The sequence below is a fragment of the Cibotium barometz genome, chromosome 11 (assembly GCF_041138505.1).
Source record: "Cibotium barometz isolate CiBa-2024 chromosome 11, ASM4113850v1, whole genome shotgun sequence".
NCBI classification, from domain to species: Eukaryota; Viridiplantae; Streptophyta; class Polypodiopsida; order Cyatheales; family Cibotiaceae; genus Cibotium; species Cibotium barometz.
In genome coordinates this window covers 19,722,623-19,749,299 of record NC_141056.1, presented here as the reverse complement: position 1 = coordinate 19,749,299, position 26,677 = coordinate 19,722,623, and the positions used below count along the sequence as shown (strand labels likewise).

The window sequence follows — 26,677 nt, the reverse complement described above, 5'->3', positions numbered from 1 at the left end:
GGAGCTTTGGGAAGAAATTAGCCAGTGAAACATAGACATGAGTGGAGGAACAATGGAACTTTTGGAAACAGGAGCCGCCAACGGTTCTCGAAACTCCGAATTCACCAACTCGCTAATAGCGCCTGAAACTTTATGAAGAGGGAAGTTAGTAGCCTCCCTGTTTTTGGGCGTAGCTCTCGTGATGAAGGAGTGGGAGTAGGACTTGGAACCTTAAGGTTCGCTCCCATAGGAATTGGTTAAACCATGTCAGATGCCACAATGTTTAAAATTTTTATGTCAATTCTAAGCTAGGTTTATCCCAAGTAGACCATGACAAGCGAGTAGCCAAACAATCACAGTTATGATGACAAACAAGACATGTCTCTTTTGTTGTATTGCCAGACACAAATGTTCCATAATAATACACACAATAGCAAGCGCACATAGTGAAGTAGGAGTCCCGCTCTCCACAAGAGCCCACTGTAGAAGTGCCTTTACCATAACTAAGTTCAAGTTCTTCTCTATTTGGACGAGGAACAAGGAATAGGGGAAAGGATAAAGAGCCAATTTTCAGGACTACTTCAAACCAAAGGGATCCATAAGGGCATCCGCAAAATGTATCCTCAATCATATAGCAAGCCTACAGTGATAGGGCCAGGCTGATGGAGGGGACAAGTGACATTGGAAACTGTGTAAGTTGACCCTATACAGCAAGACATCCCATACCCTGAACTAGATGGTCTTGCATAACACCTCCTTACATTCCACTACCACGTGAATACGCATAAAATCAATCCACATCTCAAGGATTGGATGATCAAATTTAATGGAACTGGAGAAGTTCCATCAGATTTGTGAGGCCATGGGATGGATTAATGATCCCATCATGATCTACTCATTTAGACTTTACCTTAAAGGCAAATCAGGCTAGTGGTTTAGGTCTCTAAACCCACTTGAAAAGGCCCTATGAGGTCTTGAGACACACTTTCATGGTGGGATTCTCGCCCCCACACCGGTGGAGCTAGATGGAGCCCTAATGTATAGATATATAACCTCAAGCAGGAGGAGGGTGAAACAATACGGGAATACATTGCTAGAACTAAGTATCTCCACATAAGATGCATCACTCGACTTTTTGTCACTCATCAATCGATTTATGATTGTCTTATAAGAGAAAGAGGCTTTATGAGCATCTCTGTAGCTCTAGGCACTACATCTTCGATGAGTGCTACCCAACCACGAGGTAATAGACTTGGTAGATAACCTACAAGGTAAGGATGTAGAAGTCGTCTATCCAAACCAAGAGATAGGGGACACAATATCCAAAACCTCAACGGTCAAGGGTATCCAACCAGCACCAGCGCGAGAGTCCTAGTTAAGGACATGAGAATAGATGAGTTGGCAAAAAATCTGCTAAACTGTTTAGGTCAGCAGTGGATAGGGACAACCTCAAGGACACGAGGTAATAGACTTGGTAGATAACCTACAAGATAAGGATGTAGAAGTCATCTATCCAAACCAAGAGATAGGGGACACAATATCCTAAGCCTCAACGGTCAAGGGTACCCAACCAGCACCAGCCGAGAGTCCTAGTTAAGGACATGAGAATAGATGAGTTGGCAAAAAATCTACTAAATTGTTTAGGTTAGCAATGGATAGGGACAACCTCAAGGACACGAGGTAATAGACTTGTTAGATAACCTACAAGATAAGGATGTAGAAGTCGTCTATCCAAACTAAGAGATAGGGGACACAATATCCTAAGCCTCAATGGTCAAGGGTACCCAACCAGCACCAGCACGAGAGTCCTAGTTAAGGATATGAGAATAGATGAGTTGGCAAAAAATCTGCTAAATTGTTTAGGTTAGTAGTGGATAGGGACAACCTCAAGGCCACGAGCCCCATCTAGCACCTTAAGCAGGACACTGACATCTATTCCCATGAAGAGATATGGTTTGGTGTGCAATCTATCACCGAAATCATACAAGCAAAGAGTGTCCATTGCTGAGGACTCAATAGCAAGAGTTTTGTGCTCATTTCTAGTGCCACAGGAATCATGACAAAGCTCATTATTGGTACTAGGGAAACCCAACACCACAACCTATGCTCTTGGAACCAAAATATCTACTGCTTATACCATCGCCCATTCATCAGAACCCTATACCGTGAGTTTTAACCACCATCAATGCTATACCCACCTCTGGTATTACCGCCCCAACCGGTTTCTCTTAGAACTGCACCCGCATAATAGTACTCGGTGACTTTGCCAGCAAACTCTGAGAGGCCAAAACATGAGAGCTATGAGTCATATGTATATTCATCAACCTCCACCCATAGACCACACCTCTCTGTTTGAAGCCATGGTGCAACAAAGAATGAGGGACCTAAACAATATGGTATACAAGCCACCAATGCAATTGTAAGGACCCACACCACATTGTTGATTGCCCTCATAAAGCCACCATCGCACCTAATACTACAGAGGCACATGTTAAAGTTTGGATTCAAACATGCTTTCAAGGATTTTCCTAATAGTGTGATAATAATCACTCTAGTGATAAGAGCATCAGCCACTTCGACGAGCCTTAACTTGTTGAGGACTTATTTATATAGTCCCTCTTAATGCCATCACAGGGCTCTAAACCAAGTTGAGGGTAGTTGCCACGAAACAAAGAAGCAAAAAGCTTAAGCTTCGACCTTGAAGCGAGTAACCCAAGAGCTAGAGGTGCAAGCCCCAAAGGCTGCATTAGCCCCTAAAAAGGCTAATTAACTAGGCCGAGAGGTCCAAAAGAAGAAGACCTCAAGAAAAGGCTAATTAACTAGGCCTAGTTAATTAGCCCCTAAAAAGGCTAATTAACTAGGCCGAGAGGTCCAAAAGAAGAAGACCTCAAGAAAATGCAATGCACGATCAATTGTCAAGGGTGATGACATTGTTGATAGTTGAAAGTGGTTCGGATGATAGCTTTGACATTGTCTCCAACAAGAAATTTCCCATTCAAACCAGCTCTTCCTAAAGAAAAGAAACTTGTTGACTAGAGAAACCTTCCAAAGCAACTCAAGTAATACCCCAACCCCGTGTTGGAGAAAGAGCAAATGAAATAAACACAAGAGCTTATGAGGAAGGTGCAGACTAAACTAGAGTCATTACTTGAGCAAGTGGTTGAGTACAAACCATTGAGCCTATCTAAACCGATCTATGACCCTATACCAGAGCCAATCATAGAACTAATAAGGGAACCACTGACCCTGCCTGAGCCGATCCCTGACCCCATATTAGGGCCAATCATAAAACAATAAGGGAACCTCACAGCATGCAAAAGGTCTTGACCAAAACTATAACCATTCTTAAGAGGCTGTGAAGAGAGCCAGGTCTGAAGCCTTTGCCTCTAGAACCAATTCTACCAAACTTTACATTGCTAGATGCAGTGATGAAGAAGGACTCAATGGGAGGTGAAAGTTGGCCTTATGGGTCATCATAGTTTAAAGCTTGTTAGAGATTTTTGATGAAAAACTTGTTGATAGCCACGGGGTTATGGGTGATTATTACTCGGGGTGAATCCTATCCTTCCTCAGCAACAACATCCATAGTAGGTGGGGCTAGAACAATTGCAACATCCATAGTAGGGGGGGCTAGAACAATTGCTTAGGTAGTTGGAATTCCATAGGATCCTCCTCCTCCTACTAAAGAACAACATAGGTGAGATTCTCATGATGCTGCCCAAGAAATGTCCATGATTACTCTCTCAGTTAAGCAGTCCATCATACCTCACATTCAATCTTACAGTTCTACTAGAGCTTCTTGGGTCCTCGAGACCATGTTCTAGTCTCGTATAATGAAGCACAAGTTATGTGTTGGATGTAGGAGCTGGACAATTTGACCATGAATGAGGGCGATTCCATCACAGATCACCTTACCAAGGTAACAAACCTAAAAGAAAATCTATTGAATATAGGTGAGATAGTAAATAATAGGAAATTGGTCTCCACTACCATTCTTAACTCCTTACCTGAGTCCTATCAGCAGCGATTTCATACTTCTCTATATGCACATACATATATAGTTTCAATTTAATTTATATTGTATTAAAATCTACTTTTATATTCTCTCTCTCTCTCTCTCCCCCCTAGGCTTCTCTCATACACAAAGATTCTCTCTCTCTCTCTCTCTCTCTCTCTCTCTCTCTCACACACACACACACACACACACACACACACACATGCGCACATAGATACACATATAGATATACACACACACACACACATATACACATACACATGTACACATGCACATACACACGCATACACACACATATAAATATATATTATATATAATATTATGTTTTATTATATGTAGACACATATATCTATACATACATATACATGTGTATTTATAAATAAAAATAAATTTACATATACATACACATATACATATCTAATTTTAATTAATTAAATTTTAATTTGAATTAAAATTTACATATACATACACATATACATATCTAATTTTAATTAATTAAATTTTAATTCAAATTAAGTTTTAATGGGTGGGGATGTATGGTGATGTGTGCTCACTCTTAAATAAGTGCATGTTACATATAATGTCTTTTGTATTTTCTTTACATTGAGAGAGACACCTACATGTTGAAGTTTTTATCATGAAGCTTACCATTTAAGAGGGTGACCTTTATTTTTTCTTTGAAGGAAATCATTAGGTAAGAAGGGATAGCTCTCCTTTTAAAAATTGAAATCAGATAAGATGATAAAATTTTAGTTTGAGAAAGGGGTAGTGTCCCTCTTTCTCCTCTCCTTTGGCCACGTGAAAGGCGAATATCTTGTGTTTAATAAGAGTAGAGATGATGCCTTTTCCTTTATACTCTTACTCACCCCTTTTAGGATGGCACCTCTTATTATAAAAAAATAGCGTGTTCATGCTACTTGCCATCTCACACTACTCCTCTTACTCAATCCCAAGGTTGCCTCTTTTTTATTGTAATATGCCCATCTTCAATAATAATATATGTCCATTTAATAGATGATTTTATAGTCCTTTTTAAGTGTAAAATCATCAATTTTAATAATTGATCTATTTCCACTTGGAATCTTAAAATTTTGAGTCCAAATTCAAAATCTGTGCATGATTTTACCCTAATATACGACTTTACAGCACTCAAAACGGACACCGGAATAAACCTCTACGTAATTTTTTAGTTAAAGTACGATAAACTTATGACATTAATAAATGCATGTCTGGGTGTACGATTGACGAATGGACTACACCCCTACGACCAAGGAAACACCCTGGACAATTTCACCAAAAAAAAAATCGTAGCCGTCGGACGTGTCAGCGTGCATATCGAGGCCGGTGCCCAAAAAAGGGATTCCCACCCCAAAAAGATGTCGTACACATACTCGAGCGCCCATACAACGGCCGCGTAAGAACAAAAGGCCGCTCGCCCTAGCATATGGTCTCCATTGGGGCCACCATGTGGACACCCATGCGACCACTCATCTCTAGAAGGTACACGTGTACCCCACCTTTGGCCTGTGTACAGGCACCACCCCTTTCCCAAACTTATGCAACCAGATACCAGTGTACTTTCACCACACACCATTCTTTGCACCCCGCTTTGCTGTCTTTCCCCCTGCACCGTATCTGTACATAGCCTCTATATAAATCCTCAGTACCCTCTCCATGGCCGATACCAGACACTCTGAGCGGATACTGTACCCGACAACCCGTATCCGACATCCCTCTACAGCCCATCTCCTAGTAGTAAGACCTTTTCATCCCATCTCCAAGTAGGCTCTGTAGAATTTCTTCCATCAGTCAACCCTTGTCTTGTGGAGGGGTGTCCTACACTGCTCTCCCCCCCTCCCGGTGTGAATGTCTAGACTTAAGGGAAAACTCTCCTTCTCCCTCCTCTGGTTCAGCTTCCAGCCTTGCCCCTAGATTAAGGATACTCTACTATTTGCCTCCCCTCCCCCCCAGTATAAAGATACTTAAGCAAGCACACTTTGGCTCTTAGGAGAGGCAGTTCCTATGAGTGAGTTTTATGCTCATATAGTGAGCAAACGAACTCCGAATCGCAATCCGATTGAAGCGTTGAGTTCGTGGTGATGGGAGCTACGAGAAGGTGGATAGTATGGATCCTCCTTCGAAGATGCCAAAATTTTAATCCTCCTCGAAGATGCCAAAATTTTACCTCGAAAAGCATGCATAACCACCCTAGAGGGAACACCCCGGACGCGGTTCCAACACTTCCAGTGGGAGTCCCACATGGAGCTAATGTCCAAGTTAGCTTGATAATGGTTTTAAAAGAGGTTTTTTGATTGATCTTTAATGTTAGCATTAATTAAGCAAGAAAGAGGGTGCTACTTTTCCTTGTTTCGAATTTACCAAATTTCTTGTAAAGTTGTCTCAATCTCGAGAAGATAATGTGGTTTCTTGTATCCTATGATTTAGTTTAACAATTGTGTTGCTATCTTGATTAAGTTAAAGTACATGTACATCTTCTCCCTACCTTGATACTAACCCCTTACTGTGCTTGCGTAGCCGGGCAGTGACGTTAGCGAGGTCCGGAGTCGGCCCAAGGTATCCTTCCTACCATTGGGAAGTTAGAACGCGCCGGTTTGGGGCGAGTGTTATGAATGCTACCTAGTTCTGTGGGCCCAGGCTAGTGTGGTAAATAAGTCCACCCTAGCACGTAGACATCCCTCTGAGGAGCGGGAGGATCAAGTGACAGAGCCTGAGAGGGTGACACGCCAGCTTGAGTCCTCGTCGGCTACCAATGAGACGAGGTGTATGGTCCCATGGGGATTGCCTAGTCTATGTGTTAACCCAATTCTAGGGTTGACAAGAGCTACCACCATTATCTTACATCAAGGAGTCACAGTAGATATACCAAAGGGTCATACATTCAAGATATGAAGCCATAGTATCCAAAGCTACAACTTGGACGAGCGCTCGTAAATGGTGTCACGGAGTATTTATAGCGATTCCCATTTCAAGAGCGTGTGACAACAAGATAGAATGAAGTCCTAAGTGATGTACTTCATAGATATATTATGAGAGTAGTCATTTTAATAACATTAGGCTTCTTATGAGCCTAAAGTGCCTGGCCAACCACAATTTAAGTGAGTGTGAACACTTATGGCCATGTATATAAGTGAATTTCTCTCATAATACAACATACTCTCCCATTGTGCAATTGAGTCTTGCTCTTGCTAATCTCTCTCCCTAATGCATGCTAGTGTGTGTGTGAGTGAAGTGAGGTGAGAGAAGGGACGAGGATCCGTAGTGCAACGCGGCGGTGTGACAATGCTCGCGTGGGAGACGCGGTGGAATTACTTCTCAAGGAGTTGTAGAGCTTGGAGACCTCAAGGGTTACGAGCTCGACCATTGGAAAAATCTTCATGACAGTTGCAGTTCATCAGGTAATCTCTTTTTGGATGTGTTTTCAAAGGAGGGTTAGGGTGAGCCATAACACTATGGAGACTAGAAGACCGAATTCTAGATTATCGATGGAATAAAATAAGCCTTAATCTAGCTATGGATAGATTTAAATATTATATCTATTTTTAATTAAATCCCTTGTTTTCTAGTATTGTTGTTTACTTTTAAATCATGAGCGTAGTGTAAAGTATGAATCTTATGATCCTAAATTTAATCTTATGATGATGGCCAGGATGATCAGCTGCCTCTCCCTAATGCGCTATACATAGATACCTAGGAGAAGCAGCTCTTACTCAAACAGATGTAACCTCCCTCATTTAAGTGGAAAGGTTTGAAAATCAAGAAAGATACCGAAGTATGGATTGAAGCAATGGACAACTACTTCTCAGCAGCTGCCAATACTGGAGCTGCGAAACCAATCCATGCTTGCACGGTTTCGCCTCACTGGGGATGCTAAACTCTGGTGGAAGCAATGGTGCCGTGATAAGGGAGTCACCAAACACTCCCAAACCTAGAATGACCTCAAACAAGCTGTGAAGTAGCGGTATCTCCCCCCATCTTATGAATCTATCAAGATGAATGAGTTCTTTAGCTTGAAGCAGCTCAATTTAACCCTATAAAAATACTACTCTAAGTTCATCACTCTTCGGGAAGTATGCCCCATCATGACTACCTCCCAGCAAGTGGCCTGCTTCTGCCAAGGCTTGAATGAACCTTTGGATTCCCGCCTCAAAGCAATGAAACCAAGCACATTGCAAGATGCTCTCATACGAGCCTAACTTCTTGTGAAGAAGCTGAAGTCTGGTAAAGCTAGGCCCCAGAAGAGATCTCACCTTGAATCAAACCCTAAGGATCAGTCTTACAAAAGGCCCCAACAAAATGCTCCCTACTACAACCAAGGTTGAAAAATGAACTCCTTTGTTTCCCAATCGTATGCTGCTTCTTCTAGAGAGGCCCTTGTGTGTTTTCATTGTAATGAGTTGGGACACTTTAAAGCCAATTGGCCCAAGCTAGCAACATCCTTTCCTCAAAGTAGTCGAGCAAATCAAAACCGTGGAACCTCCATCCACCAAGGTGCAACAGGTGGTGGACGTGGCAGAGGTCGCGGAGCAGTTGCCTGTGCCTGTGCTATAAATGAAGAACCAACTTTGGAAATGGTTGAAGAGCATGCCACTGTTTATGCGGTGGTAGAATATCAAGGTCCTAAACCAGTAATTTGGTATTATTAAAACTGAGCCACTTATCATGGTAAGCCATTTCAACTTCTGATTGATTGCAACAGTATCCATTCATTTCTTTCTCCAAGGTTTTTACAAAAATTAAACTTGAGTCAAAAACCAACTAGGAAAATGGTTATAGAGCTAGCTAGTGGTGGGAAGGAAGTAGTATCTCACCACTCTATAGGAAACCTTGACTTTGAATTGGGTAGTGAATAAACTCATGGCCATTTTAGGGTATACCATTAGGTATTTATGATGGGATCCTTGGGATGGACTGGTTAATCATAAACAATGCTAGTATTCACTGTAGCCAGGGGAGTATCACTTTTAAAAATGAGCAAGGCCAAGTAGTATTAGTTTAAGGGAAGACAGGTAAACCCAAGTCTAGGGTAGCCAAATCAAAACATCTTCTCAAGGGAGCAGGTAAGGGACAACAAGTTTTCCTTGTTAATCTCAACAAAGCTGCTAAACCCTAGAAAAGAATTAAAACCCTCTTAGCTCCAAGAATTCTCTGACATCTTTCGTGTGACGAGCTTATAGAGCTACCTCCTCCTCGAGAAGTTGATCATGAAATCGAGCTAATTCCTGGTGATCAACTTGTCTCAAAAACACCCTATAAGATGTCTCTCCCTGAAGCCATTGAGCTCAAGGAGCAATTTTCCCAACTCATTGAGCAAGGATTTGTACGCCCAAGTAGCTCTCCTTGGGGAGCACCCATTCTTTTCCAAAAGAAGAAGGACGACACTCTTCATCTCTGCATTGATTATCGGGGGCTAAATCAAGTCACTTAAGAACAAGTATCCTATCCCTCGAATCGACGAGCTTCTTGACGGGCTTTATGGGGCCAAGGTTTTTTAAAAAATAGACTTGCGGTCTAGCTACTACCTAATTAGAGACAATGAAGTAGATATACCGAAGACAGCTTTCAATACCCATTATGGCCACTATCTATGAGTTTACTGTAATGTCATTCAGGTTAACCAATGCTCTTGCAACTTTCAACTGCCTATTGCAAGATATATTTCGTCCCTAATTGGATGAATTTGTGCTTGTTTTTTTTGATGACATTTTAGTCTACTCCAAGTCGGTGGAAGAGCATGAGGAGTATGTGCGTAGAGTTCTACAATTACTGCATAAACATAAACTCTATGTTAAGAAAAGTAAATGTACCTTCTTTACTCACTAGATTGAGTATCTTGGATTCATTGTCTCCCAAGATGGTATCTTAGTATATCCCACCAAGGTCAAGGATATACTGGAATGGCCTTGCCCTAATTCAATCCACAAAGTTCGTGGATTTTTGAAAATCACAGGATGGTACAAGATTTTCATCAAAGATTACTCCCTAGTAGCTGCACCCTTGATCAATCTTCTTGAAGGATTGCAAAATAGTGTGGTTGCGCTTTGATAAACTCAAAGCCATCATTACCTTAGCACTAGTCTTGAAACTTCCTAATTTCACTAGGGAATTTGAGGTGGTTATACTGATGCTAGTAGTCTAGCACTTGGTGGTGTCTTAGTCCAAGAAGGAAGACCGGTGGCTTATACTTCTCTCGCAAGCTGAAGAAATATGAGGCCAACTATGCCACCCATGATTTGAAACTCTTAGCAATTGTTCATTGCCTCAAGTTATGGCGACATTATCTCCTGGGGGGCGCAAGTTCCAGCTTGTAACCAACCACAAGAGTCTAAAGTGGATCTTCACCCAGCCTAACCTCAATATGAGGCAAAGAAGATGGGTAGCAGATGCACTTATCTTGAGTGCAATTTCGATGCCAAATGAGCCCATACTAGTCAAGGTGAAAGAAGTATCATTTCATGATCCTGATTACCAAAGGATGATGAACTTAGTCGAAGAAGGGGGAGCTTCAAAAAGAAATAGAAAAATCTAATCAAGGGTTAATTCACCCATATGATGGGTGCGCCTCTACTTCAATCATAGGCTATGTATTCCTAAGGATCCTACCCTAAAGAAGATAATCCTCCACGAAGCTCATGATAGTCCCGTTGCAGGGTACCTAGGCTATGCAAAGACCTTGAATGCTCTAAGGAGGAGCTATCATTGGGCAGGGTTGAAAAATGATGTGAAGCAATGTCTCTTATGTCAAAGGATCAAAGCTGAAAGAGTCAAGATGCCTAGGAAGCTTCAATCCTTGGATATCCCCTAAATAAAGTGGGAATCCATTAGTATGGATTTTATCACAAGTCTCCTCACTGTAGAAGGAGGATATGATTCCATTTTTGTGGTGGTGGACTTTCTCACCAAAGTAGCTCATCTTATACCGGCAAAGAAAACCTTCAAAGCTTCTGATGTTGCCCGATTATTCACATCATCAAGGAGGTCTTCAAGCTTCATGGTTTACCAAAAAGGATAGTCAACGATTGAGACTCTGACTCCTCGCGCAGCTTAGGCCTTTCCCTCCCTATCTGCTCCCTGTACGAGGGGAAGACCCTCCCGAGATAGCGAGCTCATCCCTTTCGGCTTCAAATTTCTGGAAGTCCTTATTTCAAGCCTACTTTACTTCAGTATAGATTATCATCTAGAGAGACTGATGGCCAGATTGAGAGACTCAACCAAGTAATTGAAGACATTCTCAGAGCATATTGTGGGTGGGAGCTAATAAAATGGATTCAATACCTTTTTCTAGCAGAAATTACCTATAATATATCTTATCATATAGAGCATAGGGATGTCACCATTTAAAGCACTCTATGGGCAGGAATGCTTATCTCCTTTAAATTTCTCGGATAAAACCTTAAGAGTCGAAGCCTCCATAAAATTGCTCGAGGAGATGGAAGAGCAGACGAAGGCTATCTAGAAAGATATTAAAGCTGCTCAAGATCAGCAAAAGCATTATGCTAATACAAGGAGTTCTAAAAGGATCTTTAAGCAAGGAGACAAAGTTCTTATGCGGGTGCGACCCAAACGTAGCTCTCTGTCACTTAGGAAATATAAGAAGCTCAGCCTAAGATATTGTGTACCCTATCTAGTCATCAAGTGTCTGGACAGAAGTGCCTATAAGCTACAGCTCCCAGCCCATATTAAGGTCCACAATGTATTTCATGTAAGCTTGTTAAAGCCTTATGTAGCCAGTCTCGATCATATTCTTGATGATGAGAAAGTTGTAATCCTAACTCAAGGAGTCCTTGAGTTTCAGCCTAGTAGGATCATAGATTCTAGAGAAAGGTAACTCCGTAATAGAACTCTTATAGAACATCTGGTGCAATGGAAGGACTATCCTGAAGAGGATGCAACTTCTCACCCCTCGTCGACCCTTTAGGCCCCTCTCCTTCTACCTTCCTTTCCCTCTTGGCTCACAATGCTCTTCTTGCTTCGAATTAGGTAGATCTGCATGCACACTTCATTACCTCCATTGTTGAAATGCTGTTGCCTAGTTGGTTGAAGCCACTGCTACACCCTTACATAGGCACTAGCCCACGTGTCGGATCCGTCACCCTCATTGCCGACGGTTGTCCACGTGTGGTGTGGTCTCTATTGACGTAGCATGGGGGGTTATCATCTTAGGACAAGACAATCTTCTTTTTTCAATTGTCAATTTCTCTCCCTTCAAGACTTTTCTACAGTTGATTGCTACAAGGCAATTTGCAATGTGTTGTGTTTCCTAAGCGAAACTTGACAAAAAGCATTTTAAAAATTGTGTGCATTACTGTTTGTGCATTTGTATTTAGAAATGGCACAAAATGCTGGAGATGTATTTGGTGTATTGGCACAAGAAGATAAGCTTGACGAGAGTAATTACTCCCTATGGAGCTATATGATAAAAAACTTGCTTATGGCCAAGGGCCTATGGAGTTTTTAGAGCGTTGATGATACCCGTCCGACGACGATAGACATTGTGCCTGGCACACCTCAAAGAGTTGAGGGGCGAGGTGGTCACAACAGGCCTAAGCCCAACTTGCAGCATCCTCACAGGAGCAAAGAAGATGGGAAATGAGAGATGCACATGCCATGACCTTAATTTCTTTATCGGTCACCCTCACAGGAGCAAAGAATATGGCCTGTAAGAGATGCACATGCCATGTCCTTAATTGCTTTATCAATCAAGAGGTCAATTATACGTCATGTCTGGTCTTGTAGGATGTCAAAGCATTCTTGAAATACTTTGGAGGTCATGTATAAGGCCAGGGTTATTTATAACTGACCTTATATACCAAATATGAGGTCAATTATACCTCATATCCGGTCTTCTAGGACATCAAAGAATTTTTGGGATACTTCGGAGGTCATATACTATGAGGCCAAGATTATGCATTTGAAAAGACAATTTGACGGTATGCATATGAATGAGGGAGACAACATGTCAGATCGCTTTTGACGGAGACCCAAGATCTTCGCGAGTAGTTGTTAAACATTGATAAAGTGATTCCAGACAAGCAACTAGTGTCTGTGACACTCAACTCTTTGCTTGAGTCATACTTGAGCTTCTGCAAGGTGCTCAACTTATCTATGTAAGACATCAAAGAATTTTTGGGATACTTCGGAGGTAATATACTATGAGGCCAAGATTATGCATTTGAAAAGACAACTTGATGGTATGCATATGAATGAGGGAGATAACATGTCAAATCGGGTTTGACGAAGATCCAAGATCTTCGCAAGTAGTTGTTAAACATTGATAACTCTTTGCTTGAGTCATACTTGAGCTTTTGTAAGGCGCTCAACTTATCTATGAGAGAAAACCCTAACAACCCACTCACATTCTAGGAGTTGGTGGGACTTTTGTTGCAAAGAAGAGCAGATAAGGAAGAACACGTCTCTATGGGTATATGTGGCCACATGATCATGCATTTGTGGCACATAACAAAGGCAAAAGAAAACCATGTGGCTATCATAGCCAAGGGTTGATTCTAGACAGCTATCAAACAAGGAGAAGGATGATGTAGGCAAGCCCAAGAAAAAGGGCAAGTCTCATTACTGCAAGAAGCTAGGGAATTATAGCCAAAGAGAAGAAGAAAGAATTTGGTATGGTTATTTGTGACTCTTTTAATACTACTTCAAGTAAAGATGCATCAGCAAATTATGTGTAGGATGATTAGGATTTTCTTGTATGCAATTACAATGCTTCTCAAGAGTATATGTCTCTTAGCTTGGATGAGAAACACTTTGTATGGTATTTTGATAGCGGCTCCTCTAAACACATCACCTCTAGGAGGGATTTGTTCACAAAGCTAGGGACTACCCCAGAAGGTAAGAAGGTCTTATGTGCAAATAATCATTCTGATTCTGTGAAAGACTTTGGTGAGATTATACTCACACCAATTGATGGTATAGATTTATGCTTATAGATATATTTTATGTGCCTAGGATTAAGAAGAGTTTGTTATTAGTGTCCTCTTTTGCTAAAAGAGGGTTTGTTGGCAATTTCAAGGATGACAGATGCATAGTGAGAGAACTATGTGCTAATCACTTTTAAGACACTATACCATGGCCTATATCATCTTCATAGTTTTGAAAAGACAACACATGATGCTTGTGTGGTTACTACATCTACTCCCACCATGCAAGAGGCGGAGTTGTGGCATGCCAAGTTTGGGCATGTGAATTATGGTAGTTTGATGCTCTTGCAGAAGCAACAAATGATGCATGACATGCCACATGTTGAACTACCTTCCATACATGTATGTGGGATGCATTCTTGGCAAAATGCATCATAATGCTTTCCCAAAGGATGGTTCGGTGAGAGTTGATAAAAAATTATAGCTTATATACAGTGATATATGTGGTCCTATAAGGACATCGTCACTTGGAAAGCATATGTACTTCGTAACATTCACAGATGATTACTCCAGATTTTCTTGGCTAGAGTCTTTTAAAGCAAAATCAAAGGTTTTTATGTGTTTTATGTTGCAAGGGCTGAAAAAGACACAAGTTGCAAAGTGCAAACCCTTTGTCATATCAAGGGTGGGAGAATATGTTTAATGCTTTCAAAGCATACTTGGTTTAAAAAGACATTAGGCACCAGCGTACCATGCCATACACACAGCAAATGGTGTTGTAGAAAGGAAGAACTTGTCCTTTATGGAGATAACCAAATATATAGCCAAGGATTTGCCTCATAAATTCTGGATGGAGACAATCATGTGTGCTACGTATGTTTTGAATTGATACCCTACAAAAGAATCGAAACCCATCACTCCATATAAGGCATGTCATGATAAAAAATCTAAAGTTAATTACTTCACGGTTTTTGATTGTCTTGCATATTTTCATGTGCCTCAATAGATGAGAAGCAAGCTTGATGACAATGCAACAAAATATATTTTTGTGGGGTACAACAATGGTTACCAAAGGCTACCATCTCTATAATCTGCTCAACCAGAGGATTTTTGGAAGTAGAGATGTGTAAATCAACCTATGGCTAAATTTGGTAGACAAATGTACAAGGGTCAACAAGACATGTTTGAAGGACGACTTCCACTTACAATTGATAGTACAACATTACAACCCACACTGGAACATGCGTTGCAGCCAAATAGACATTACATGGATGTTGAAATTCACCAAAATGAACGTGTTATGAATGATGATGTAGAAGAGGTGGTGAGAGAAGAGCAGGCAGCTCTACAAGAGGCCAAATCAATCCCTAGATGGTTGGTCTAAACTTTGCAAGAGACTCAATTCTTAACTCCTCTCCATAGCAAGACACAAATTAGTTCTAAAAATGCACCAGGTCATGCGGATGTTGATTGGTTGAGTAGCTTGTGTGATGTTGATGAGCCAAGATCATTTGAAAAAGCTTAAGAACATGAGTACTGGATGGAAATTGCACAAGATGAGATGAATGTCATACATAAAAATGACACTTTGGATTTGGTGGGTTTACCTATTGGCAGCACTAAGTGGGTGTACAAAGTGAAGAGGAAAGCTGATGGTACTATTGACGTGTACAAGGCAAGGCTTGTGGCCAAAGGATATGCATAGCAAAAGGGCATAGACTATGATGTAACTTTTGCACCTACTTTCATAATGACTACCATTAGATGTGTGAATGTATTGGCTACCCATCATGGTTGAAAAGTACATTACTTGGATATTAAGACAACCTTCCTTAATGGAGATTTGCAAGAAGTGTATGTATCTCATCCCATTGGATTTTAGGCAAATGGTCACCAAGGAAAAGTACATAGGTTGAGAAAGGCATTGTATTGCCTTAAACAAGATTCCCAAGCTTGGTATGAGAAGATACAAGCTTATTTGACCAACCAAAACTATCAAAACAATCCAGCTGAAAGTACCCTCTATGTCAAGGTAAATGAAGAAGATTTGATTGTGATCATCATCTATGTGGATGACATGATACTCAATAGAACAAATGAGGATAAAAATATAGTATTCAAGGATGAATTATGACTTAGAGGCCTCATTTGAGATGTCAGATCTCAGCCTATTGCACTTTTATTTGGGCATATAGCTTATGTAGACATATGAAGGCATAGAGCTACTTAGTCCAAGTACATAAAGGGGTTGTTGGAATTTGAGGATTGCAAGCCTATTTCTACTTCGGTAAAACCTAGACTTAAGTTGAGCATGTATGATGTAGGAGAGCCTTTTGATAGCACATTCTATAGCCAAACTATGGGATGCCTCATATATTAGTGTAATAAGACAAGGCCACATATACACTATGGGGTGTCTCAGTTGAGCAAGTTTATACACAATTGGTAACCTGTGAAGTGAGTGTTTTGGTACTTACAAGGCACCCAAGATCTTGGATTGTTTTATCTTCGCCGGGGAGGGAGGGGGGTTGTTGTTTACAATGATTCAGATTGGGATGGCGATTACGACACTTGAGTGTCCACAAGTCGAGGGAGGGGGAGAGAGGGAGGGAGGATATTATCATTTACTTGCTTACAGTGATTTAGATTAGGCTCGTAATCATGACACTAGAGTGTTCACAAGTGGAAATTAATTTTTCCTTGGTAGCTCATGCACATCCTAGTTGAGCAAAAAGCAACCAACTATGGCCACATCATCTTGTGAAGTTGAGTACATGGCAGCTTTCACTACTACACAGTTGAGTGTGTATGGTTGTGGAGATTGATCGTAGATCTTTGTGGGTGTTAGCAAGACACCCCACTCATGTTCTCACTGAGAGTCAAAGTGCTATGGTTGGCAAGGAATCCAATTTTGAAGCTTTCTACAAAGCTTTGGGCTTACTCCCATTTGGAGAGTGATCTGCTACCATGTACAATGTTCACACTATCACTACAAGGGGAATTTGTAGGATTATACAAAGGTGGTAGTAATTGTGTGAACAAAGGCTTACTAGGGGCATTTTTTCCCTCTACACATTATAGAGGTTTTTTTTCCTTGGACATTTTGTGTGTTTGATCACCTATACTTTTACATTTCGGTTTGTACTTACGTACTTGTGGTTGTATACATCCTATCACTTCCTACTATTTACTCCCCCCTCTATGTTCTTACTGTTTTGCGTGTATTTTTGTTGAACATTAGGGTTTCTCAAGAACCCAACAACAATGGTAGTGGCACTCATTTCGCACTAGATGCCACTCCACTTATGGCACTACTCTCAGTTGTTTAGATGGCCTACCCTTGGACTAGCCAAAGGCCAAAGACTTAGTTGTACGAATGCATTATAGGGACTCTCTAGAGTATCATCTTCATTCTGTTCACTTATCATCTAATGTTAATGTGATTATTGCTTACCGGTCTATCTCTTGTCTCTGAATCTTAATTAAGGGTTGAACTATCTAAGTAGTCTAGTGACCTACAGTACTGTGCTGTGTCTCTCTTGATTGTCGTGTGAGTGCACAGTGTATTGGGGCATAGAAACAGGTGGTTTGCTCCCCCCCCCCCCCCCCCCCCTCCCTCTCTCTCTCTCTCTCTCACCATCACGGTGCCATGTACATGGACACTAGTAACATGCATATCACTCCTCTCTCAATGAGTTGGTGGGCGATGGTGGTGGTAGCACCACCATTGAGTTGCAGCCAAGGGATGATGATGGTAGCATTGTGTGTACTGAGCAATGCGAGCATGATGGAGATGCAAGATGACATGCACAAACCTGGTCATCGACAGCAACAATGGTAGAATACAACTAGTGAATTAAATTGCATATCTCTTGGAAGCGATGAAGCCTGTAATACCTTGAGCGTTGAAGACTGCAAATCGTTGAGGTTTGTTGAGATAGAGGTTGGGGACACAAGGTTGTATTGGAAAGGTGGTAATTTATCTACTTGGATGCCTCGAGAGAATAGCCATCCACTTGTTTTGTAATACCACCTTGCCCCTTTGCTCACCAACTAAACGGATGGAGCAAGTGCAATCCTATGAAGAAAAAATGACAAACCATTACATAAACAATTGTCACCACCATGAGGAGAAGGTTTTAGGCTTCTTGACATAGGCAGTTTAGACAACCCATCTTAAATGATCATTGCACAAGCTTACCCTAGATCTATAGCCATATGCAATTACATTCCCACAGTCTTTTGAGACTCTAGCCATCCATGGGGTCTAGTTCTGGTCCCATAACCACATATTCATGAAATTAGTAAGCTTCACATGCTAGCTCACTTTCTTGGCATTGAAATTTCTGAGTTAGCCCAATAGTCCTTATCTGATAAAGCCATAAGATCCTCATACAAGTAGAGAAATGGTGCCTCTCCCTCTTTTCTTACTGACCGATGTTGAAAGCAGCATGCATGCAGTAGACCTTCTTGAAGCCCTTCATTCTTGATCTTTACCCAGGCGTAATGTGCATTTGTCCTCTCCTTCACAATAGAGGGATTCTTTGAGAGGTGTGATCGGTAAAGCATAGCTACTCCCTCCATTTAAACTCCAAATCTACTTGATGTTCTCATCTCCTTCAAAGTTGCAGCCCAACTATACCTTCTCACAATCGGTAGCCCTCTGGTGTCTATTTGTATAGAATAATGATGTCTCTATCTGTGTCAGATGCACTAGGGTTCCAAGGATCCAACCACAAAGTGCCATTGCAATTCCAAACTACCATATTTAACCATCTCTATGGTCTAATAAACCGCGCATCGCCATGCAATGCCAGTTACTTACTGGTGACTTGTTCCTCATCTGCTTGATATGGACTAGCCCATCTTTGAAAAAAACCCATTTTTCTGTATCTTGCCCCTAAAACTCTTACCATACCTATCCTTTCCTCTCATTGAAGTTTTTCAACTGTAAATATTCTTTTCAACCTCGCTCGCTTTTGAACAGTCTCCAACCAAGCTTCCTGTTTTTCAAAACAATAGTTCGAACCAATATATTGGAACACTAAATTCAGTTAATTGTCGTCTCCTCTCCAGGCATGCACAAAAGAGGCGGACATGGAGCAACGATCTCCAGCAGCTGTAAAATAAGAACACCATCAAACTAAATGCTGACATAATTGGCTCACTCTTCAATACAGCTGCAGAGTTACAGATTTACCTTTCCTGTGGTGGGATGAATAATTGAAAGCTTGTGAGCATGTAGATTATATCCACACTCCCCAGGTACTGCATTCGCAGGCTTCAAATAACCCCTGAGTTTCAAAATGTGTTATTCCACTAAGCTCGAATTTAGGCATTAAATTACCCATCAACTACAATGCAGCATCTAAAAATTAGGCTCCAACTTACCCATCATCTTGGTTTGTTTCACACACTTGTGAGGCATCTGAAATTGCTAAAGAGATCACCTCGGCCTTGCCACCGGATACGTAAAGTGGGTCACCTATTCCAAAGACGATGCTTTTTAAATAGTTGAGTACACAATGGCAAATATTGAACTTCTAAATGTCAACTATTTTTCATACTAGGAAGTGAGGTTGTGTTACATGGATCTTATAAACTAAATCTCCTTTCAAAAGTGCTAGCTTGACATGGAGAACTTGATCATTGCTCCATATGTTTGTGGTATCAAAAGAAAAAGAAGATATACATTTGAGCTACAAGGAACCACCTCAGAAAGCTTTTGTGTAACTTACCTACTAGTGGATGCCCTATATATGCCAAATGGATTCGTATTTGATGAGGCCTTCCAGAAAAAATCTCCACCTAACAAATGACAAAGAAAGATTTTTCTTATTCTTTTGAGACTTGTATTTTATATATTTAGGTGTCAGGGTTCAAACTCATGCCCACTTCTGGGCAGTGGTGCAATTGCCGCTTGGACAAGGCCATACCAACTCCTAGCACAAGATTTCTATGCTTGAGTGGTACCATAAGGCATGTTAACTTCAACATACAAAAATTATATACCTCTTATGGCATAAGTTTAGATTCTGACAAGGCTTTCACTTGACCACCATAGTACTAAAAAATTTAGGAGTTTGATGGCTGTTTTACTGAGTTAAAATTTAGCTTTCTTTTGATAGTTGTGTAGACATGAATGAGGAAGTTGGAACCAGCAGTTCTGAGCAGTTCTGAGGGCACTCTAGTGAGGAGACTATCATGCAAAAGTGCAGCCAGATAAACAACTGCAAGGTAAAGCTTCTCCCTTACATCTTCTTACCTTTTTTGTCTGGGTGCTTCTGGAGAACCAAGCAGAGAAAACCACCACCCCGCCCCCCCCCCCCCCCCCCCCCCCCCCCCCCCCGCCCCAAAACCCACATCATCCCAGCATAAAATAGTCTGGCATTCTCTGCTTCCGACAATGTGTCTTAAGGTGATGGAATCTATCCCTAAGTACAGCTCCGGGCTCAAGGTTGGGTATGGTTTGCTCTGTCTATATCAGGAAAAAACCTTCCTTGTTCAGCCTGAAACCTCCACTCCTGCTGAGCCCATGCTGTCTATTGAACCTGTGTTGTTGATAACCTCACGTCTAAGGAGGTCGTGCCCCCCCACCCCCCACCCCCCTCCCCCCCCTTTCCTTTTCAATGCTATCTCGCATAGGCTGGAGCTCCCGCTTCCCCCTGCCCACCTGCAGTGAGTCCTATCCTCGCGCCCCATTCGCCTGGCCCTCTGCATCCCGCCGCCCCCAGCCCCTCCCTCGTGCTAGGCGGCACCCTCCTTGCCCTGCACACAGCTCCCTTTCAGCTGCCACCCCTGCCCTTCCGCCATTGCTGCCGCCCCGGCCCTTTCAGCTGCCCCTCTCCCGCCCTTTGTGGCCCTTCCGCCCTGCTGAGCCTCGCCACCCCCCCCTCCCCCGCCCCGCCCCGCGGCGCCCTCCGTTCTTTTTCCTGTGTGCGCCCTATCACCTCTCTGCCGCCTCCCGGTTCTGTGCTCCCCGATTTTCCCGGGCTCGCTGATGAGGGCTGCCTGGAGCAAATCCTGAATTTGTCTGCGTGCTGGGTGGCTCCCTACAATCTTGTGAACCCCAAGTGATACTCCGCCTCCCCCCTCCTCTGTCGAGACCCACCACCCCCATCCCTTCCCCTCCCCCCCCACCGGTCGTGGTTCCTCCCCCTCCATGAGAGCCCTCCTCCCACTTCCCCCTCTTCTCCAACCTCTGTTTCTTGCCGCCCTCCCTCAACCTCCCCTCTCCATTCTCGACGCCGCCCCACCCCACCTGTCGTGCCCGACCCCCTCCAAAGTCAGTAGCCCAGGCCGATCTGGCGACGGATACATGAGTTCCCCGATGGCTACCCTTACCCCCAAGTCACATACCTTCCCTACCCCCAAACTATGGAGGGGCCTGTTGACTATGGCATCCTCAGATTAAGGCTGGAGAGTTCTTGGAGATTGCGGCTCCTCTCAGCATTTGCGTGGTCTTCCACCGCACCTGGGGCAGTGGAGTGGTGGTCCTCTCTTTCCCTCTCAGCAGTGCTCCTGACAGGGATTGGGATTGTGAGTCTGCCTCCTCCGCCATCCAGTCTTAGGCGATCTCCCTAGCTGAACATCTGGAAGATAGCAGTCGATATTGTCACCCACCTCTGGGCATTGGCCCACATGGAGCTAGAAGGCTCCTGCCTCCGATATCAGGATGGACACATTGATGCCCCGAGCTTGGAGATCCAATTCCTTTAGTGTGACAGATGGAGCACAAAGCAGGCATACCGCAAGGCCAGAGCGGAGTGGAGCTTTATGGAGGACAGGATTAGGGATCACTTGGCTCGCATCCTGCCCCAGGCAGATTGTGATTATCCCCCCTCCAAACCAACCCTGAAGACCCTCTATGGAGAGGGTGTCTTGAGCAGGTCTCACTCCTCCCATCCCTAGTTAATGGAATCCTCCCTTGGAATGTTCACGGGAATTTGGGGGGGGGGGGTGGGTGTGCTTTCACAGCAGAAGAGAGGTACTTTTCTGGGAGCTTCAGAGAGCCTGTGTAGGAGGCCGAGTTGATTTCTTGTTCCTCCAAGAACATTACCTTTCGGCAGGGCGCTCCTGCAGATGCGGAAAGATTTTTTCTGGACACAACCATACCTTTTGGTCCCTCACTTTTGGCCCTGAGGGGAACCAGGGGGTGTGCATTTCGGTCAGTGAGCGCTGCTTCCGTCCGTGCTGGAATCAAGCATCATTGTTTAGGGGAGGTCGTAGTGGATTATAGTTAGGGTTGGGGAGGACTGTGTGGGTCTTCTCAACATTTATGCCCCCAAAAGATTGGCAGGGCGGACTAATTTCTTGGCCCAGGTGAGGGAGGCACTTTCCCAGTCAGATTTTTGGTGCACAGGTGGAGATTTCAACATGCTCGAGGACCTAGAGGACAGGCAGGGAGGAGGCTTGGATACTATCACAGGGAAAGAGTACATGGCCTGGGAGGAGCTGGTCCTCTCCCTGAGGAGCTAGGATCCATGGCACTTACTAGAGTTTGGCTGCACACCGCGAAGCCTTCGCTTCTCGAGATTAGACGAGGATGCAGGAACCGAAACTCTCATGCATTGACAGATTTTTTGTGGATGAGTGGGCTTGCATCAGAGGTGGTTTGATTTGTATTCTTGTAGACACCACGACATTAGTTCATTTGCCAGTTGTCCTTCTCCTAGAGGACAAATGGAGACCAGAGCGTCAACAGAGTGTCCACATTTCTAACTACTTGATCCAGGACCCAGAGATTGCCATAAGAGTCAAGGAGATTTGGGAGACCCTCACTTTTAGGCCAGGAGAGGCAGCATCAGCGCTCGACTCTGTAGACTGCAAGAGATCAACACCCTTTTACAAAACACAACTCGGGACAGACTCACCAGGTCCAGAGATCAACACCCTTTTACAAAACACAACTCGGGACAGACTCACCAGGTCCAGAGAGCAGTAGAAAAGAAAGAAAGAGAAAAAGAAAAGATATATTAACGTCTCCGGAAGGCCAGGTTGGCCTATGAGGCCTGCAAGACCTAGCCTCCCTCCAGCGGCTGCAGAAGCAGACCCTAGACAGTCCATGGGTGGAGTTCAGATGGAGGCAACCCATGCAAAGATCCGATCGATGGAGGAGAGGAGGGTGGAGGATCGATACCATGCTAGGGCCTCCTTTTGGACTAAGGCAGGAGACAGGGTCACCCATGATTTCTTTGAGAGAGGATGCTCTCACCGTTGCAAATATGAGGTTCAGAGGCTGAGGAGCCCAGATGGTACCATAGAGGCAAACCCCCCTTAGGTTCGGGCCATAGCCATAGGTTTCTTCAGAGATCTCCTTTAAGCAGATTTCCTCACCTTGCAAGTGGAAGTGGCGAGGGAGAGAGTTTGGCAATATACACGGGAGGTGCTGCCCCTAGGCCTCTAGGCCCTCCTGTGCTCCCCTTTCTCTCTCATCGAGTTGCGAGATTCACTTTGAGCCCTTCCATAAGGGGAAAGTGTCGAGGCGAGGATGGCTTGCCGGTCTCTCTTTCAGCGTCATTAGGATCTCATGGAAGGCGGTCTCATGGCCGACTTCAATGAGATCATGGCCTCAAGTCACATGCTGGAGCGATTCTCTGAGATGCCGATTCACTTGATTCCGTAGGAGTGTAGTGACTGTTTGGAGATTCAGGTCACATGCCGGAGCGACTCCTCTGAGGGTGACTGTTTGGGAATTCAGGTCACATGCCGGAGCGACTCTTTGAGGGGCTGATTCACTTTATTTCGAAGGAGGGTTGTGACCATTTTGAGATTCGGCACTGGCACCCTATCACCCTCCTAGGAAGCGCTTACAAAATCCTCGCCAAAGTCATCAGCTGCAGCCTCATCTTCCCGACCTAATCCATGGCACCCAAACCAGCTTCATCCAGGATAGGAGCATCTTGGATAACATCTCTTCACCTTTTGGGAGGTTGTCGCTACAGCCAGGCTTCACAGGGAAGACATGGCAGTTCTACTTCTGGATTTTGAGAAGGCCTACGACAAGGTCGATTGAGGGCACCATGCTTAGGATGGGTTTTCGGGCTTGATGGATTAGAGGTGTCTCCGCCTTGTATTCGGAAGCTCATAGTCACGTCCTCATCCAGGCGGCCACGGGGCATAGGTCTTCTGTCCACTGGTTGGGACCTATGGACGGGCTCCATAATGTGGACATGACATCTCATGGCAGGGGACTTACATCTATGCCAAGGGTCATGTGGACTGGCACCTCATGGTAGGGGACTGATGTCTACACCAAGGGCCGGTAGGCTGGATATGAGAGGCTCGGGATTTTGGTCCGCACCCATATCTAGATTATGGTATTCCGGTTGGCCTGGGGATGTAATATCTACACCCGGAATGATTGCTTGCTATAAGCTAAATGGTATAAGCTAAATGGAAGGGAGATTGACCAATACATTCTTATGCATGGCGTACTTGCATGCTTGGAATTCTTTTTGCATGAAATGTTTTATTGCCTGCAAGATGTGTGTGTTTAGTTTACGGACAGGGACGACCTCTTGTGAACCATGTGTGTGAATCTGTATTCTGACCTTGCTTGTGGGCTATAGACAGGTGGTAGGTGTGACCCTAAACTCTTTGTTTAAGCTTATTTGTGTTTTAGCTCATTGTGTTGCTTTGTAGGTCCACACTTCATTCAAGTATAGCTGGACAACTTATAAGTGAGTTTGGGCATCCACACTTCATTAAGGACTGGGCGGACATGTTATAAGTGAGTTTGGGCACTTACTGAATGGCGGCCGGCCAACCTCACTTAAATTAGGCACTCTCCACTTATGGTAGAGGTGTGGCTCCTATTGAGGTGGCCCAATGGCCACCCATTATATGAATGGAAAGACTTATCCTCTCCCTCCGTTGTAGGGAAATAGGTGCCACCTTCTTCATGAAGAGGAAAAAGAAGACAAATTTCAGCATAACCAGTCCACACACACTTCTTGGCATGGTTTCTTGCTTCTCCGACTCTTGGATCGGCCGGCAAATGAGTGCTACACTGCTGTCCAACCCTTGGGAGTCCTTTTCAGCTGCTATCTCTTGGATATGTACCTGTTGAAAATGCTTTGGAGCATTTCTATCGCCAGTAAGAGTAGCTGCAAATTCTCTTCACCAACTCTACATCTGTGTACTTGACCATTAAGGTCTTTTATGACTCAGCCTGGCAGACACATGCTTGTGAATGGATGCTAGTGGAGCATAGCTGCTTGTTGTGGCAAGACACTGGGGGGTTGGGGAGTGAGGTTCTTTGCGACAAAAGCTGTGGAATCAACCCGGACTTCGACAAAACATGTTTGCAAAATGTTTTCATTGCATGGATGTTATTGGAAATCTGGCATGTGATGCCCATGAAGCTTGTATCTTGAGATGTCCTTGATAATACAATCATATTAGAAGGGGGGTCAGCCCTTTTCGGCCCTATTGTAGCGTTATTTATGATTGCCTGCTCTACAAGCTAAATGAAAGGGAGATTGACCAATACATTCTTATGCATGGCGTACTTGCATGCTTGGAACTGTTTTCGCGTGAAATGTTTTACTGCCTGCAAGATTTGTGTGTTTAGTTTACGGGCAGGGATGCCCTCTTGTGGACCATGCACGTGAATCTGTATTCTGACCTTGCTTGTGCGTTGTAGATAGGTGGTAGGTGTGACCCTAAACTCTTTGTTTAAGCTTATTTGTGTTTTAGCTCATTGTGCGGCTCGTCCACATTTCATTAACGTACGACCGGACAACTTATAAGTGAGTTTGGGCATCCACACTTCATTAAAAACTGGGCGGATAGGTTACTGGGAGGGTATGAATGATATCGAGGCAGATGCTCCGGATAGACTCCACTGGCAGGGTGAGGATGCCTTCGATGGCTTCGCTGGATCGAGCCACGTAGCTATACTACTACAAATCTCCCCTTCTCTGGGTCCAACAACCAGTAAGCGGAGCTCGAACTGGCACAGTGGAAATACAAAGGTGAGAGACCTAAAGGGCTAGTCCCCCACCTTCCTCATATGGTATGATCATTGCGGCCTCAGCGGCCCAAGCAACAGTGGCCCACGTAACCAATACGGGCGGGAGTCCGATCCATAGTGAAAATGCGTAGCATCCTTTGCCAGACCTGATGGGCCTTTGGGCAAGCCCAAAGACAATGACACTCAGACTCTTGGGGATGGCCACAAAGACACTGATGATGAGACTCCTGGGGATGGCCACACCTCTGACATAATGCTAGTCTGGCCCCAATGGCAAGTGCCAACTGCTAAGCTCCTATGTGCCAACTGCCACATGAAAAGAGTGTTCTGCGGTCGAAAGCTGTCCCGCAGCCACTTCCAGAAATCCGCCAAGAAAATGCGATGGGAGGCCCTAAGACTGCCAATGTGCTGATGTTGCTGGAGTGCCCTCCACCTCTGACATCTGAATCCTGCGGCCTAGTTGTGCAGTGTAAGCAAAGAAGGGGGTACCACGCGACTTCTCTTTGTCCATGTACACTCTCCCAGGTCCCACTCGAGACTCGTAATAGGCAGGCCCTACCACATCCATAGCTGCCTTAGTCTCTCTTTGGCCACCTTGGTTGGTGTGCCACTCATGAGCATGAAAACAAATCACCCTCACCCTCTGCAAGGTGCATCCCTTGAGGTCCTCTAAGGGGGTCTCTGATCTCTCTAGTCTGCCATGAAGCCCAATAGAGAAGGTGAGTAAAGCGGAGTACTTGTCCGCTACATGAACTGCCAGGGGTATACCATGCTTGGTGAACATGGGAGCCACTGCGGAGGAGAAGGATCTAG

At 43.8% G+C, this 26,677-nt stretch overlaps 1 protein-coding gene across 2 annotated transcripts in view; it reads right to left on the bottom strand.

Annotated features, from left to right (window-relative positions):
- Window positions 1-18,236: 18,236 nt before the first annotated feature.
- Window positions 18,237-26,677, bottom strand: part of LOC147633868 (Pseudouridine synthase family protein) — a 146,181-nt gene continuing 137,740 nt past the window's right edge. For both annotated transcript variants that reach the window (XM_086804917.1, XM_086804916.1), the window contains 4 exons: window positions 19,626-19,695; window positions 19,279-19,372; window positions 19,088-19,181; window positions 18,237-19,006 (listed from right to left, as the gene is read on the bottom strand). In XM_086804917.1, coding sequence (XP_086661043.1) covers window positions 18,938-19,006; window positions 19,088-19,181; window positions 19,279-19,372; window positions 19,626-19,695 — 327 coding nt within the window. In that variant the 3' untranslated portion in view covers window positions 18,237-18,937. The remainder of the gene's footprint in view (window positions 19,007-19,087; window positions 19,182-19,278; window positions 19,373-19,625; window positions 19,696-26,677) is intronic.